Here is an 18950-nt window from a genome sequence, read left to right as displayed (position 1 = left end):
AAAACAGCTTTTTTTCCACGAGTAGTAGTTCTACTCAATAACCAAAGTCTGCAGTCTCTTTTTTGCTCTGGTTTATTTTCATCCGCATGTTTAGACCGTAATGTTGTATCCTTATTGTTTCGATGTGTTTATGCTTTATTCTTAATTGTAAACTGTATGTTTGTGTTATCATTTGTGAGCGGAGCACCAAGGCACATTCCTTGTATATGCACATACTTGGTCAATAAACTTATTCATTCATTCATTATCTGAAAGCTTTTCACTGTGTCTTGGTATACGTGACAATAAACTAAACTAAACTAAACAACATTGGTCTCCTCCCGAACACACCTACTTCCTTTATCCGCCCATCCAAAGTATAATCAGCTCGTTTTCCACATTTCCTATTTAGATGGTCATTGACTGAAATATTATCTCTGTTTCTCTCTCCATGGAGCCAAAGTAAGTATATTCAACATTTTCTGTTTTATATTTCAAATTTCCACCATTTATTTGCAGCTTTAACTTTTCAATCGCAGGATTACTATATGGCATTCCACAGAAGCCTTTTCTGCCAATGTATTGCAAATTCAAATGGAATGAAACAAATTTGTATTTAGGTTTGAGGAATTAATCAGTATCAGTGGAACAGCACTTTTGTGGTGCAGCAATCACAATTCAGTAAGACATAGAACGGTTTTGAAAAAGGATTCACAACTCCAGCAACCTTGATTCAATTGTGACCTCCAGTGCTATCTGTGATGAGAATGCATGTCGTCTATTTTTATTGCCCCCCAGGTGCTTTGATTTCTTCCCACATCACAAAGATTTGTTGGTTTCTAGGTTAATTTGCTTCTGTAAATTGCTCATTGTGAATGTGGCTGGTAGGAAAATCAAGAGATGTTTAGTTAAGTTCAGTTTAGAAATACAGAGCGGAAACAGGCTCTTCGGCCCACCAGGTCCACGACAACCAGCAATCCACATACACTAGCCCTATCCTACACACTATGGACAATTTACAATTTTACTGAAGCCAATTAAACTAAAAATCTGTACGTCTTTGGAGTGTGGGTGGAAACCGGAGCATCCAGAGAAAACCCACATGGTCACGGGAAGAACACATAAACTCCATACGGGCAGCACCCATGCTCAACATCAAACCCTGCTGTTAATGGATATGCACGAGAGAATAAATTACAGGAAAATATGTGGGGGAATTAAATTGATGGAATAGCTCCGAGAACTGACAAAAAATGCCCATCTTCTGTGCTGCAGGGAGACAAGAAAATTCACTTGGCCATGCCGACCCTGCAAAACCGCTAGGACAATGAGCCTTTTTTGGCCAAGTTATGAACTCTCCATTTAATAACAACTTGGACTTGAATCATGAAATATGCGGTGAACACATGGCAACTCTTGTATACTGTCATAGAGTACTATTCCTATACACTTGTGCTTATGTATATTAATCCTTTTACTTTTACTGAACAGTATATAAAAGAGAAAATTCACTGTACCTCGGTACATGTGATCATAAAGTGAACATTGAAATGATTACAAATAGGTTCTAAACTGGGTCAGGCCTGACTGAGATGTGAATTAGCAAAGACAACTTAAAACATCAAAATTAATGTAAATTAGTGTCACGACAATGATAATCATTCAAGGAAAGATTCAAGGGTTTTAGGATTCTACTGTGCATAATTCAACAAAGCAAAAAGCAGACAGCTGCCAAATCAAGACACCCTGGTTGACAAGGCCATCCAGACAAGTACATTCAGGAAAGCTTATTTGGACACATACTGCAGAAAGCCAAGAAGAGCATAAAAATGTGGTAGCAAAGAGAAAGCATTGAGAATATTCATAAGTAAAATCAATGATAAGCCAAACATGTGTTTTAAGTACATAAAGAGCAAGAAGATAACAAAGGGAAGAAAAGTCTATGAGGAACAAAAAGGATAACATCTCTAAAGAGGCTGAGATGTAGGCAAGGTTCTTAACAAACACTTAGCAGCTAGGTTCACAAAAAACAGAATAATTTCAACTCAGTAATTAAGGACGAAGACAGCAAAATATTGGATGGGATAGCCATGATAAGAGTGGCGTTTAGCATTTCTGAAAGCCATGGGCACCTGCATGGGCCCCAACAAAATTAAAAGATTTGAAACATTTCTCATTAAAAACTTGGAAAATACATAATCTGTTGGGGTATGGATATGGTAGAGGAAAATGGGATTAGTCTTTTTCACTTCACACAGATACAATGGATGAAATGGCCTTCCATTTCTTTCCATTGAATCCATGAGTTCAGCCAATCATACATTGAGTAAAGAGGAAGCAGGAACAGGCCTTGTGAAGTACCCTGTTTGCCAGACAGTGGCTTGAAATCTACTGAAACTTTTAGACATCAGCTTCCCTCAGATTGGGACTTGTTGATTTCAACTGACTGCAGTAAAGTGCTACAAACAAATTGAATTTTGGAATTCTTTGTGTTCATAACTCCTTCATGTCTCTTACAGGTACAACTCAATGGTTGGTGCCTCCACCCTGGATTATTCATGGGTTGTTTCAAGTTTTGCTGGGATTTGTCCATGGTTGTCAGCTGGTTTGGTTAACAGTTCACTTCTGTTAACGTTCCTGTTTATGATCCTGCAGTTTCACTGTTCTGAATAACACATTGAGATTTCCATTACAGTATTTGCAAAAATTCACTTTTGAAGAAAGATTTTCTTGATGTTTAGAACAATTTTCCATCACGCCAAGGAGGTAGACAAGATCCCAATTTCACATTCAGAGGATGGCACCTTTGACATTGCATCAATCTTGAAAATCTGTGCTGATGGGTCAACCAAGATTTTGTGTTGAATCTTTGCAATGGGAGATTGCCACAATCTGGACCCAGAGACGAGAAGATCTCCACAAAGCAGAGACAGCTCTGGCAATGATTACTGCAGAGAGTAACATAGAGTCAAAGAGTCATAGAGTGATACAGTGTGGAAACAGGCCCTTCGGCCCAACTTGCCCACACCGGCCTAGCTACACTAGTCCCACCTGCCTGCGCTTGGTCCATATCCCTCCAAACCTGTCCTATCCATGTACCTGTCTAACTGTTTCTTAAACGATGGGATAATCCCAGCCTCAACTGCCTCATCTGTCAGTTTGTTCCATACACTCACCACCCCTTTGTGTACAAACAGTACAAACTAAAATGCTAACATCTTGCATCATCTTGTCTCTCAGGGAATGAAGGTTTCCATCTCATCATAAACACTGCACAGCTTTGTCCACCACAACACATGCACCTCTGCTCTTTCACAGTACATCTCGAGCCCAAGCCTCCACCACTCTCCATCCTTTCAGGTTGTGTGATAATTTATGCTACGGGCACACTGGCAGAAAGCAAAGGAACTGACCGCATGGGAAGATTCCCTTGTTGTATCAGAAATGTGGTGTATTAAAACAAAGAGATATGCATTACTGTCTATCTCTAATGCACAGTATTAGAGCATAATACTCTAATACTTTCTAATCCTGGGCCACACAGTAATCCTTAAAGAAAACGGAGATGCATTTTTGCTCTTTCACAGTAAATACTTTTAGTATTAAACTATTATTAATTATTAGTATTTGAGTAATAGTAATGTTAATTACTAATATTAAGTTATTAGTAATTTACTTAAATTACTGTGGAAATATTATTTTATACCAGTAGTTCAAATAGTTAATAGGGGATACAGTTATCCCCAGCAAAAAAAGTGCCGGGGAGGGCATGGACCAATGCCGTTTCAGGTTGGGACTCTTCTTCAGACTGAAGTTCTCTGAGTTCCTCTAGCACTTTAGTTTGCTCAAGATTCCAGTTCCTTGGAAGATCTGCAGTTCCTTGTGTGTCCAGTTTTTCCCAGTTTTTAGTGTTTTAGTTTCTTTCCTTTCCCTTCTCTTGTTCTTCTTCTGGTTCTCATTTTGCAGCAGTAATATAACACGTAGTGGTGAGGGCAATACTTGCCATGGACCTCTAGTGGTGCAATAGATGCAGCCCCTTACTTGTTGTTGCTCCTGAGTATTACTCAGTTTCCTGAAATACTCTTCTTCCAATAACCCACCCACAAATCTTAATTTTCTCTCAATCCTGTCCTCTAACTTAGTGTCCTGTAGTGTCTTTGCTAACCTTCCTTTGTAGGGATTTTTACTTTATTTTTGTTTATAAGCATCAATTATTTACCAATTATATGCCCCAATTATACGCCCCAAGGGCGGCACGGTGGCGCAGCGGTAGAGTTGCTGCCTTACAGCGAATGCAGTGCCAGAGACTCAGGTTCGATCCTGACTAGGGGCGCTGTCTGTACGGAGTTTGTACGTCCTCCCCGTGACCTGCGTGGGTTTTCTCCGAGATCTTCGGTTTCCTCCCACACTCCAAAGATGAACAGATATGTAGGTTAATTGACTGGGTAAATGTAAAAATTGTCCCTAGTGTGTGTAGGATAGTGTTAATGTGCGGGGATCGCTGGGCGGCGCGGACTCGGTGGGCCGAAGGGCCTGTTTCTGCGCTGTATCTCTAAATCTAAAAAAGAAATCTAAAAATTATCATCCAGCCCACTTCTTTGTGCACCCAGCTTTGTACCGCAGCTTGTAGTATCTATGAATGCTGAGGAAGCTGATCCTGTCTCAGTGATGTCAGTTGAGGTATGTACATTTTGACACATCACAGTAGACCACATGCTGAGGAGGGAATTATAATGCCAGTAGCTAACACCTAGTGAAATATTCAGATCAAGAAATCATAACATCAGTCAGTCTGGTGTGCTGAATAGATGTTGCCACTGCCAGCTAAAGCAATCTCTTAACCTTGCCTTTTGCAATGTGCGTTTAGTAGCTGGAATTCCATCCACCAGCACCTTTTACACAATCATCAATCGCTTTCAGGTTGGCTGCTGATTAACGTCCACTGGCTGGTACTATACTTGTACAAGTGTTGATTGGTGTCTAACAACTTTCAGACTCCAGAAGAAGTTATGTTGCATAGGTTGAAGAGTATTGGCTGACTCCAAAGCTTCTGTGAAGCCAGTTGATCACATAAGAAGTGCATTAGAAGTCATTCACTTTGGAAGACAGGATGTGTGGGAATGGGAAGAATGCAAAGTGGTAGGAGGAGGAGAAGGGAAAGGCTATATATGGCCAGTTTGTGCAGGGGAATATTCTATCAGAACCTTAACAAGCAATGGTGTGCAAGATAGTTGCAAATCTGTAAGGGTGTCCACACTTAAATCTACCACCTACGAAGATCAAGACTGCAGAGTTGGGATGGTGACAACATTACCAGTGGCTAGCCTATTGTTGCCATCTCATTATCAACATTGCATAAATAACATCCCCACTGAGGCGCTGAATTTGCCAATTAATCACCCATTGAATAAACCACAGTAGGTCCAATAATTAATGGTAAAAATAACTATTTTAATTATGTGCTAATTGTGATCATCTGGCAATCAGTCTCTCACTCAATGCAAAAAAAAAATTAAATGTGGGGAGTCTCCACATTTAATAGTCCCTCCCTCCACCCAATTTTGGAAAGATGCCTCTTTCTATAAATACATGCACACACCATAACAGCAGGTTTTCTTTGCCATTAAGGTTGGCAGGCCTCCCATTTCACAACATGTCTGCTCATTATCCCAAGAAATTGCTCAAATGAAATCAATAGATTAAGTCATTAGAGGACGATAAATAATGAATGCCAAAAAAATTACCCTGGGTTTAATAAGGTTCTTTCAGAAAGTAATTGCATTGAACATAGTTTTCACACAATTCCTGAATATCCTTGTAAACCACTGCATTGTTGAAAAAACAATCCCCACATTACGTTTTCAAAATTTAGCCTTGCCTATGCTGGGTGAATAACAAATAAAGTAATAATTGTAATGATAATTGACTCCTAGAAAGGTTCTAACAATGGAGAGAGAAGGAATTTGCTATCCTAGGACATCATATTAGGACATCATATAAAGTCATATACAGCACAGAAGCAGGCCCTTTGACCCAACCTATCCATGCCGACAAAAAATGCCTGTTTTATCGTGTTCCATTTAACCACATTCGATCCATATATTTTGAAACCTTTCCTATCCATGTGCCTGTCCAAATGTCTTTTAAATGTTGTTATTGTGCTTGCCTCAACTACTTCGTCTGGCAGCTTACATGCACCTCCCTCTGTGTGTGAAGAAGTTGCCCCTCAGGTCCCTTTTAAATCTTTCCCCTTAAATTTATGCCCTCTAATTCTTGATTCCTCAAACCTGGGATAAAGACTGACAGCTATCACTCAATCTATGCCCCTCAAGATTTTATAGACATCTATAAGGTCATCCACCAGTTTCCTGCACTCCAATTATTACTAAAACCCTAGCCTGCCCATCCTCTCTAGGGCCCATCCTTTCTAGTTCTGGCAATGTTCTGATAAATCTTCTCTGCATTCTCTCTGCACTCAATGCCCTGACTTATGAAGACCAGTATGCCAATACCTTCATTACCACCGTGTTTACCTGTGATGCTATTTTCAGGGAACTATGTGCTTGTCCTCTTATTCCACAACTCTTCTCAGGACCGTGCAATTCACTGTGAAAGTCCTACCTTGGTTTAACTTCCCACATTAAAAACTTGCATTATATATCATTCACAATGTCTAAATGATGGCAACTTATAATATGGGCTAGCTTAATTTGGATACGTCATTGTCTATTCTGATTTTTTTTAAATCTACATTACTTCAATTAAGTCTATTTACATCCATTTTCATTGTTGTTACATAATCTCTCATCTTTCACTCTTTCATAGATCTTCACATTTTTCTTTCCTCACTTACAACTAACTACCTTACCCATATCTATAGCTGTTTAAAAACTTCCATATTACAAATCAGATATATGTCAATATGAAAATATGTCAATTTCTCTCTCCAAAGATGCTGCCCGGTGTGATCATTTTCAACATTGCTTCAATTTTCATCTGGTTGTTTAATGCCTCTTCTGACATCAGTCAAGGGGAATAGCGGAGTATCTGATCCCAGTAATAGGAATCATCAACTTGTAGATATTCACCCTTGAGGTGTGCTAATGAACTATGTCACTTGTCTGTTGAATATCTCAAGCAAGTTGACTCAGAAGGACCGAATGGATGATCCATTTTAGCTTCCTCCTGAGATCTCAACAATCACAAAATCCAATCTCTAGCCATTTCAGTTCACTTCAAGTAATATCAAGAAATGGCTGTGAGAACTTCACTCAGCAAAGGTGGTAGGATCAGACAATATTCCAGCTACTATGCAGAAGACCTGAAGTCCAGAATATGGGCACTGCAAATGTATCTTTTTTTGAACAGATAGGCTTGTGAAACCACTTTCCGGCGAAATTAACAGTTGGCCAGATAGCTGGGAACTGGGATCACGTGTAGGCTGGAACAAGAAGAATGGTAAATTTCTTTCCCTAAAAAGCATCTCGGAAAAACATGGATTTTTACCAAAAAATTGTATTTTGCTGGCCATCCTTACTAATAATTTTTATTTATAGATTCGTTTTTTGAACTAAATTTAAATTCCATTCTTGTTGTAGTGAGATTTAAAATCAGAACCTTGACTAGAATGGCTAGATTACAGTTATGTTGCTATGCTATCTGGTGAAAATCAGGGACAACTGAACTGGCATTTATCTTCAAGCAATTTCACCACGGACAGATTAAATAGCAATTCTCATTGTTGCCAGTGGAAGCTTGAAATGTAGAAATTGGTTGTAACCAATTGGTTGTAACTTATCTACAAATGAGAAACTAAACTTTAAGAGGAAATCATTGAGAGAAAAGTGCTTTAGGAACACAAATAAACATGTTATTTTCCTCTTTCAAAATAAAAACCATTCAGTACAATTTCTGCAAACTTATACAGTCAATTTCCATCTCAATGATATATCATATAATTCACGTTAGCAAATTGCAAATAAACCAGAGATTCAACTTCTAAAGGAAGGATTCTACGGAGCTGCACAGGAGATGTTTCTGTATTTTCTTGTGTTTTTAAATGAATTCTCAACCCACTTTGTAAAGGCACTTATCTGAAAAGCATTTCTTCAGGCACTAAATCTTTGTACATTCCTAGAAGTGAATAATGGAACTATTTGCTCACATTTTCAGGGTTTCTGCTTTGCAGTAATGGCAAGTAAGAAATATATAGAATAATGCAAAAATAGTTCAGGTCTGTGGATTTGTCAGTGCAATGTGCCTGAAATATGAGAACTAGGATTAAAGATTGTCCATGACTGTTTTTATCCACTACAAATAGTTCTCTCAATGAATTATTTGTTACAATGCCACATCTTATTTATTAACAAACTATAAGATTAAAAGGTACAACGTCTATGTTATCTCAACAGGAATGTTTTAATTGATCTCAGTGCTGCCAGGTGCGGAAGGGGGTTGCAATTAACCAGATTATCTGATCCTAACTGCTTTCCAGTGATATATGTTGGAAATTCTGTGTTTTTGAATGCTGCATGGGTATCAGATCAGGGTTGATTGTGATGTGCTAGAGGTTTCAATTGCCTGCTGTTGATCATTAAAAAATATATACCTGAACTGTGGAAAGCTAGCAGAATTAATTAAACCCACCCCACGAAACACCCCCTCATTCAGCAAAGAAATGTGGAAATAAAAACGAAGATTCCAATTAAAAGACATAGGAAACAATATTTTTAAAACTCTCCCATGACATGCCGCATGTCCATACAAAAATTTACATCTTATGTGTATTCTACTCCAACCAGTGCAAGATGCTGGAGATTCTGATCCGTCTTTATACAGGGAAACAAGCCTGTTAATACTGCCTGGTTCTAACATGCGTCACATTTTCCAATCTACAAAGGTCCTAAACCAAATAATTGGATTCTGAGTGAGTTAGAAGGTTATTTATATAACAGTAGCTTGATATTGCAACCCATATCAACATGGTATTCCAATCCGTGACATGGCTCACAGTTTTATTTACAGCAATACAGATGCTCTATTAGCACCATAGAAAGAAATAGAAAAGCCCTGTCCTTGTGGTTGAAACAAACAGCCTAATCTTCAACATGCCAATGTGCAATGAGCCACCATTCCATAGAAAGTAGCTGGATAGAGCTCTTAAGGATAGCGGAGTCAGGGGGTATGGGGAGAAGGCAGGAACGGGGTACTGATTGAGAATGATCAGCCATGATCACATTGAATGGCGGTGCTGGCTCGAGGGGCCGAATGGCTTCCTCCTGCACCTATTGTCTATTGTAGCTGTTGTGTCATCTTTTAAAATGTATTATCCTTTAATTGGTCATAAAGGTCCCTGGTGCAATCATATGAAGCACAAAATCTGCATTCAAGTTAGAAAAATTACAAACATTCTCTTACTTCATATATTGGAAATAATAAATAATAACTCTTACTTTCACAATGTTTATTTTCCCAAAATAAGCGGCTGTATGTAACAAAGTGCTTCCATTAATGCACCTACGCAAAATGGAGAATTTACAATTAGTTTCTAACTACAATTTTTACTAAATTATTTAATACTAAAATTGGAGCCATCAAGGTCACTTACAGCAACTTAAACCAACAGGTAAAGTGCACACAAACTAAATTCTGACATCTATAGATAACAGCCCAAACAGAGAAAAATTTAAAAGCCTCAATCAGCAATTTACTGAAAACATGCTGCAAATACTCAGTGGGTCAGGTAGCCTCAGTAGAGAAAGAAACAGAATAAATATTTTAGGTGGATGTTTGGATTCTGCCGCAAAATGTCACAAAATGCACAAATGAACAAACGTGGAATAAACTCTACCTGCTTGTTGGACTGCTCAGGAAGTTCATGTTGTGTACGAGATTGTGTACCACATTGTGAAGGGCATCTGTGTCCCCTTGCATAATGAGAGGGATTGCTGATAACCAGTATGCATGGTAACCTGAGTAATGATAAAAGCAAGCTCAGAAGAATTTTAAAAGATAGAGGCCAAAATATTCATTTCCAGAGCATGCAATTTTTTGTCAATGCAGAAGCTAAATTGGTTCCAAAATGTTCACACAATTGTACCAGAGTAGGGACGTGAACACTTACAAAGCTAATACCACCTACCAGATGCATACAAAGTTGGCAGGTGGTCAAATTAAACAATGACCATGTTGGTTTGATGCCAGCATTATTACATTCCAACTATTGTTTTTTTCCTTTCCTTTCCTTTCCTACTAGGCTGCAGTAAGGAGGACCCATGGGCAACATTCATTGAAAAGATCTGTAACTACTTTCAGGTTGGTTCACGTGAAGCTCAGGTGTTCACAAGAAGTACGTTTTTATTCCACAATTAAGGCCTCGCTCTGCAGACATATCACTTATGACTCTGCTGCTTATTTGCAAAACCCGTTCACTCATCACCTTATGCTCATGGCCTACATTGGCTTGTGCTTAAGCAATGGCACAATTTATAACTTGTTGTCCAAGCTTTCAATTCTCTCCAACGCTTTGCTCATTCCTATCTCTATAATCATTTCAAGGGACAAACCTTTGAGATATCTGATCTCTTCCAACTTCAGCTTCGAGAGAATCCCAAAGTGCAATTTTTTTACCATTAGAGGCCATGTCTTTAGTTTTAGCAGCTAACAAACTCTCAATCAACTGAAAACACATTTAGTGGCAGTACTGATCTACTTGGGCCATTTTAAAGATCATCAACCACTGTCACGCTAATTGCTGATTTATATCTTCCGGCTGTTTCCAGAAATATTTGGTACTTTATTTTATTCTTTCAAGGTACTGAAGTCCATGGGGTCCAGTGTGCCAGATGCTGAAGTATTTTGGCTTCATTTCAAATCTTCTGCACAAATCACACATCCTGCTGTGGTGTAGCAGTTGGAATTCATTTTGGTTACATGAGAATGTGCCGAGCAGAGCAGAGCAGGACAAACTGCTGGAAAGGGGAAGAGGATGTGGGCAGAAAGGTTCTTGGCAGTTGCCAGATTTGCCCAGGGAATTCAGGAAACAACTCTCCGACATGAAACTTCGGAAAGAGCAGTATTTGAGATTTTTGCTAAATTCTATCACCAGCTGTAACCCCAACTATAACCAAATTTATAACTGTTTTATAAATTTTATTTTTACTTACTATCGTGCCCATTAATTTGTGCAAACTACTAAAATCAAGGACCAAATATTAAATACACACTAACTCAAGCTTGCATGATCAATAATGAGTATTACCTGTGAAGTGGAGTTTTATTTTCTAATAACGTTTCAGGGCGATCAACATATGTTTCATCTTCCATATTTCTACTGAAAGTCAGCCATATTGCAATAAATGTAGCTATATCTCACACTACATGAGACCAGTAGTCAAATAGATAATAATCAATGGGACATATTTTTAAATACTCTTAGAACTCCTGTGAAACTATTAATGGTACACGTGTTTTCTGTTTTTGAAGTTTTGAACCAAGTGAAAGAAGCCAACACAAGCACCAGCGACAAGATTGTTGATGACTGTTTCCATAACTTCTCTGAGGATTGGCAGGTTGGGGTGAGAGAACGGTAATTGACTGGAGTTAGTTTTGTCCCACTTTTGTACCATGGTCTTTCATTGAGCTGCTAAACAATAAAGCTAACAAACATTGACATTGTCTACTTTGGATACATTTTTCAGATGAAAAGAAAGACAGTTCAAAGGTTGCTCTGAATTTACAAGTAATTCATCATCGATAGCTTTTGACTATGTTGGCTATTTTGACTATGCATTTCCTCCCTTTCCATAACATATTTTCTAGACTTACATATCAAGATTAGGCTTACTACGTGCAAGAAAAAGCACCAATATTTTAAGACTATATAGTATGTCATCTTACTCAGCAAGAAGTGTTTGAATTCTTCACTTCGAATGTCATCAAAAGCAGTGCGATTTTTCACGTTCTTTACATGTACATCACAACCCCATTCAATTAAAAGCTGTAATGTGAAGTCACAAAATAATCACATTTGTTCCTGAAATTTAATGGCATGCAATATATTAAATACAACTGGAAAATAAATTGCCTATGCAAGTCACATTTATGCATTTTGTAATGGCTTCATTATATGCATGAGTAACAAATAAGGCTTTGTGATATCTTAGCTGCAATAACATAATAAGCATACTCAGGCATCAGTTAAATTGGTGAATCTGTACCCGAAGCCTTTTAATATACCAAGCAATGCAATCTAAATTAATATTGTTATACAATCTTATTATGGTTCTGCGAATAGCCTTTAGAGCATTTATAAAAGACAATGGCCTAGATTTGTGGACAGGAGTGAGGAGCCTAAGCTTACTGCTGTCCTAAGGCCTGAATCCATGTTCACCTCACAGGTCTGAATGAAGTTGACTGATGTTGGCACCATTCAGCGTTGGGGTACTACATTATTAACAAGTTCATTTAAAAAATCGGAAATGTATGGAAAATTTAAGAAAAAAGAAAACACTTTCAAAGGTTCAAATGAGATTAAATGACTAAAACAGCAGTAGTACCATTATTAATTTAATCCCTGAGGTTTCTGTCCATGTAGTGGAGACTCTATCAGCTGGTTTCACCCAGTGCAGGTTGTTGGAGTGAATTCTCCAAGAGTGAATTCTCCAAGATAAGTGCTCAGAAACCTTGCACTCTGCTGCTGAATTTCAGGAGTCTAATGGCTGAGTGAAGTCTTGAAAAAAGTTGTCAGAAAATTAAGAGCTGCCACAATCACGCATGTATGCAAGCAAATCCATAACTTGTTGTCAATAATGGAGTGAAATGCACAAAGTTGTGCAAAGAAACTATTGGAATTTCCACATAAAATCCGTTCCTAAAATTGATTATTAGTCAAAATCTTCACATTTAAAAGCTCATTACATAGGTCTGCAGTATTGCATTTCTGTCAGTGGATATAGTCAATGACTATGACAAATAAATGGGAGAATTGTGTTATAAACCCAAAACGGCAGTGAAGGAATGTAAATTAATCAAATAAAATGTGTTGCAAGCAGGCCTCTCACCAAGCTGTTACAGGCCACACACTATCCTACAATCTATCTGGGAAGGTAAAGGAAAAAACTGTATTGTAGTGTGGAATTATTCTGCAAACCTCCAAATAACAGCAAAAAAGATAAAATAAGCATGTGATAGGAGCAGAATTGGGCCATTCGGCCCACCAAGTCTACTCCGCCATTCTATCATGGCTGATCTATCTCTCCCTCCTAACCCTGGTCATTACAGCCAAGATAAATGGTTCACTGAGCCGAACAGCTGAGGCCTACATGAAAAAAATAACACCAAATAAACACAGAACACAGGGTTGGTCAGTAAGGAGAACATGGGTTTGGTGGTCAATCAGGAATTGATTACATGGCTATTCACCCACATCAGTGGAGAAAGCGGACAACGAGCAAAAGATGTGAACAATGGAACTGCAAGTGTAGGAGAAGCCAATCTTATAGTCAAATGTAAGAAATTATAGAGAGGTTAAAGGAACAGCAGATGCTCGAATCTTGAGCAAAATAAAAAGTGCTGGAGAAACTCAATGGGTCAGGCAGCATCCGTGGAGGGAACTGACAGGTGACGTTTTGGGTCGGGACACTTTTTCAGAGATTATCATATCATATCATATCATATATATACAGCCGGAAACAGGCCTTTTCGGCCCTCCAAGTCCGTGCCGTCCAGCGATCCCCGTACATTAACACTATCCTACACCCACTAGGGACAATTTTTTTTAAACATTTACCCAGCCAATTAACCTACATACCTGTACGTCTTTGGAGTGTGGGAGGAAACCGAAGATCTCGGAGAAAACCCACGCAGGTCATGGGGAGAACGTACAAACTCCTTACAGTGCAGCACCCGTAGTCAGGATCGAACCTGAAGTCTCCGGCGCTGCATTCACTGTAAAGCAGCAACTCTACCGCTGCGCTACCGTGCCGCCCTGATGGGTTTATGATGGGTTTAGATAAAGGAATATTCTTCCACAGCAACTCTCACGCAAGTGGGGGATCTGTGAGTGGAATATTTTATATGATTTAAAAGTAGAAAGTAGTCAGGGCACCGTTATAGGAAATATGTTGTCAAGCTGGAAAGGTTGAGTAGGCTAGGACATAGGTTTAAGGTGAACTGGAAAAGATTTAATAGGAATCTGAGGGGTAACATTTTCACACAAAGGTTGTGGGTGTATGGAACAAGCTGCCAGAGGGGGTGGTTGAGGCAGGGACTATCCCAACATTTAAGGAACAGTTAGACTGGTACAAGAATAGGATAATTTTGGAGGGATATGGACCAAATGTTGGCAGGTGGGACTAGTGTAGCTGGGACATGTTGTACGGGCATGTTGGGCTGAAGGCCTGTTTACACACTGTATCGCTCTATGACACTATAACTCTAGAATAGTGACTTGTAAGAGGATGAATGGTACTTGTAGAATTAATTCATTCTGAATTAATTCGTTGGTTAAAGGGTCCGAGTCATTTGTTGTAAATCACAAAGTTTAAATTCTTTAAGAGTCAGAAGGGGAGGGGAGGGGGTGGGGGGGATGTTGCTGGAGTATCCACAGAAAGCAAGGCAAATCAAATAGTTATCACAATGAAAACAATTACATCAACAATTCTTTGAAGCAACACTTATTTACCAATACTCTGATGTGTGGTGTAGAGTTTGTGTTCCACCAGCTATAGATTTTATTACAGTCTTGATCCAAAGACAGAGAAATTGACTCTATTCCAGAGTTGAGACGAGACTACTCTTGACATCAGTGTCACAACTGATGAAGTGTGGAAGTAAGGAATTGCACAGTGTAATTGAAGTAAATTGAAATCAGTTTGTAAATGTAATTTAACTGGACCCATACCTATTAGAAAGGAAATTTGCTATGATTGTTGGATGTCAGCATCTCATCCCCAAATCTCTCCTGCCAGAGGAGGTAGTTGAGGCAGGGATGAGTTCCACGTTTAAAAAACAATTAGATAGAATAAGAATAAGACACAATAAGAAACAATCACAATCACAATAATACTTTATCACAATAATACTTTATTAGTCAAGTATGTTTTGCAACATACGAGGAACTTCATTTGCCATCCAGTCATAACAATAAAAAGCAACAGGACACACAAAATACATTTTAACATGAACATCCACCACAGTGACTCCTCCACATTTCTCACTGTGATGGAAGACGAAAAAAAGTTCAATCTCTCCCTTCTTTGTCCTCCAGCGGTCGGGGGCCTCTAACCTTCCGTTGACGAGATGATCTTGATTCCCGTAGCCGGCGGCGTTTGGGCCTTCCTCGTCGGGGTGATCAAGCTCCTGCATCGGGGGGGGTCTCAGCTTCCCCACGCCGGCAATCTAATAACTTCCCAAAAACAACAAAAAAAGTTCGAAAACGACAGACTGCCTCAGGCGAGGCAGCCATCGTGTGACGCTCCCTGGTGGAAACATCGATAGGACAGGTTTTGAGGGATATGGGCTAAACGCAGGCAGGTGGAACTGGTGTAGCTGGGACATTGTTGGCCGGTGTGGGCAAGTTGGGCTGAAGGGCCTGTTTCCACGCTGTATCACTCTATGATGAAGAGTCTGCGATGAGGTGTCCTGGGCCCAACATTTCTCATCAATTACTTCAGATGATTCAGAAAGTGAAAAACACAGATTTTAAGAATGATTCAACAGTGTTCAGTTCCATTCACAGCTCTACAGAATATTAAGTTGTCCATATCAGAGGCGGCATGGTAGTGCAGCGGTAGAGTTGCTGTCTTACAGCGCTTACAGTGCCAGAGACCCGGGTTCGATCCAGACTACGGCTGCTGTCTGTATGGAGTTTGTATGTTCTCCCCATGACCGCGTGGGTTTTCTTCGAGATCTTCGGTTTCCTCCCAGTCCAGTCTCCCAGCGAACAGGTTTGTAGGTTAATTGGCCTGGTAAAAATGTAAATTGTCCTAGTGTGTGTAGGACAGTGTTCATGTGTGGGGATCACTGGTCGGTGATGACTCGGTGGGCCGAAGAGCCTGTTTCCGTGCTGTATCTCTAAACTAAACTAAATATCCACATTCTGTAAGACTTGTGCAGATTTTATCTGTACCACAGAAATAGCTGCCCTCTATCACCCCTAGAAAAAGAGTCCAAACACATGCCCTTGCCATTCAATGGTCTTACAATAACCCAGTCTCACACAGTCAATATCCCAGGCGGGGTCGGCATTGCCTGTAAACTGAACTGACCTCATTGTGTAAAGTCTGTGAATCAGAGAAAAAGTCCAGAGGATGAGTATTGTGAGGAGCATGATTCACTCTCTGATTCTGCAAAAGGCTTTAACCATCTCCATGGTGCAAGTCAGGTGTGGTACATTTCAGCGTAGTTCCAGCAACACTCATGAAGATCAGAGAACACAAAGCAGACTGCATCTTATTGCAGGTCAAAATTGTGGAAGTCCTTCATTAAGAGCACAGTGGGATAGCTTTACCAGATGGACTGCAGCAGTTCAAAAACAGCAGCTTCTCAAGGTTAATGAGGAATAGGTATAAAAAGCTACATCCCATGGAAAAATAAATAAATATGTTCATTCAGATGATGTGTTAGGGATTTGTATACTTTTATCTCATTATGTAATTTCAAGGCATTTGAATAGAAGAGTCATTTTACTCGCGTTAAATCAGACACCCTCAATATTGGCAAAACATGGAGTAAGTGATGAGAATCCTTCTGTCATCAACGTATGATTTTTGTCAATTATATTTAAAAATTACATGATCTCAATAGCTCTCCCTGGGTGTATTTTCAGTCTGCATTTGATAAATGAATAATTAAAGGGTTCTTTGGATTATGTAAACCAAAACCCCATTTTAAGCAAACCACTGTAAGTCTATCTCATTCCGTGCAGATCAATGTCATTTGAGCACGATCCTTGCCTTAGAAATATTTCAAAATCTGCCAGGCCATACTCTTGGGCATTAAGTTCATCTATTTCTCAGAACAATCCAGCAGCAATTCCCATTTTTCCCCCAAAAATAAACCTTATGCACAGGGCAACAAGGGAGATATTTTCAGAGATCATACTTTATGAAGTTTAGAACGGTAAATTTCAATTGATATGACAATACTTTTCTTCAGAGACCTATAAATCTGACACTTGTGACCAAGGGCTGGTCAAATCGATCACTTCCTTAGCATATCGAAATCAATAAAAACAGTTACTACAATTTATAACAGCTCAGAGTGGGAATTATCTTTTTCTCTTTACAAGCAATACTATTTTGTTATAAAAAGAATCCACCTTGCATATTTCACGATGCTGGCCCGCTGCTGCGAAGAAGAATGGGGTTGAGCCCATGGTGTTTTTTGCATCAGGTGACACTCCATTGTCCAATAACTCCTGAACTATGTCCTGTCAACCATCAATGACACAAGAATTAATCTATTGAAGAGACCTTTCAAAGACTGACAATCATTATCCCTCAAAACATCTGAATACAAATTAAATGCTTTTTTTAATAACTGGTTGATGGGTAAACATTTACGTAATGTCAATGCAACTAGATCTTTTAGCAGTTAGTTTGTTCAGGACAATTGCAACAAGGGTGACAAGTAGAACATAAAAAGTCAGAAAATCACAAAAAAAAGAAAATACCAATGTATCCCGCCATATTCCAAGAAACAAGGGCATGATACCACAAATGGCTTGCAACATACAGTAAACCTTCGCAATAACCGACCTCTATATAGGGCATCACAGATAGACATAAAATGCTGGAGTAACTCAGCGGGACTGGCAGCATCTCTGGAGAGAAGGAATGGGTGATGTTTTGGGTAGAGACCCTTCTTCAGACTTCTATATGGGGTATTTCAGTTAGAGCGGACTGAGGCTTTCATTGCACCCACACCCACCCCCCCCCCCCCCCTCACTTTTGCCAATTACCCAATGAGCTGGCACAATGTGGTGTGCTTCTGGTCGCGGGAGCGGAGAGAGCGAGCAGCGTGAGGTCAACATGAGTAACGGACGTGCCCCTGGTGCACCGAGTGTGGGGCCAGGAATCTATTGCTCCCTGCCCCGTGAATTCCCACTTGCTTAACCGTTCGGTACCAAGGTACCGAACGAAACTACATAGCAGTCACACAAAAAAGAAAAAGAACACAAGACACATGACCCCAACACAAACATCCATCACAGACTCCAAACACCCCCTCACTGTGATGGAGGCAACAAAACTTCCACTCTCTTCCCCACGCCCACGGACAGACAGCTCGTCCCCGACCGACCCGCACAGTCCCCGCAAGGGGATGGCCCGCGGCCGAGCCGCACCGGGCGTTGAAACATCTCGCGGCCGAGCAGGGCGATGGAAGGCCCCGCGGCCAAGCCGTGCGCAGCTAAGTCCCGCGGCCGAGCCGCGCCGGGCGATGGAAGGCCCCGCGGCCGAGCCACACCGGGCGATGTTAAGTCCCGCGGCCGAGCCGCACCGGGCACTCCTGGCCTTGGGTTGACCTTTACCCCCCTCACTTGGTTATAGCGGACAATCGGTAATAACAAACCCATACCCTCCCTATGGTCCATTATTGCAAGGGTTTACTGTAATGGCAAAGACAATGTGCCATTGAGTAAAAGTCTTTATGCTGGATAGACACTTACAGCACACACGCAAACATATATTTATGTTTACATACATTTAATGAATAATAGTATTGTTATAGGTGACTAAAAATGAAATCATTAAGTACGAATAGGGCTAAAGTCATCAAATAGAGCCTAAGAAATCTTTTGCTAAAAATATCCGGGTCATTTATTCATTGATCCTGTAAAATAGGGTTTTTCTGCATGACTCGAAGAACTGCCATGAGTCTTTCTTTGCTGACAGACTCATAATTTCTGTTGATGTCTCTGTGGGTGAGCAGAAGAAGGGAAAGGAATGTCAAATCATATTTCAGTGACA

At 39.9% G+C, this 18950-nt stretch overlaps 1 protein-coding gene across 1 annotated transcript in view; it reads right to left on the bottom strand.

The window, feature by feature from the left end:
• Positions 1 to 18950, bottom strand: part of LOC144590442 (uncharacterized) — an 82233-nt gene that overhangs the window by 15592 nt on the left and 47691 nt on the right. Inside the window, exons 16-19 of the mRNA XM_078395056.1 lie at positions 17300 to 17410; positions 11878 to 11977; positions 9830 to 9950; positions 9432 to 9495 (exon numbers count right to left, since the gene is read on the bottom strand). Coding sequence (XP_078251182.1) covers positions 9432 to 9495; positions 9830 to 9950; positions 11878 to 11977; positions 17300 to 17410 — 396 coding nt within the window. The remainder of the gene's footprint in view (positions 1 to 9431; positions 9496 to 9829; positions 9951 to 11877; positions 11978 to 17299; positions 17411 to 18950) is intronic.

Source organism: Rhinoraja longicauda, unplaced genomic scaffold (genome assembly GCF_053455715.1).
Source record: "Rhinoraja longicauda isolate Sanriku21f unplaced genomic scaffold, sRhiLon1.1 Scf000193, whole genome shotgun sequence".
NCBI lineage: Eukaryota > Metazoa > Chordata > Chondrichthyes > Rajiformes > Arhynchobatidae > Rhinoraja > Rhinoraja longicauda.
This window is presented reverse-complemented; position numbering and strand designations above follow the sequence as displayed.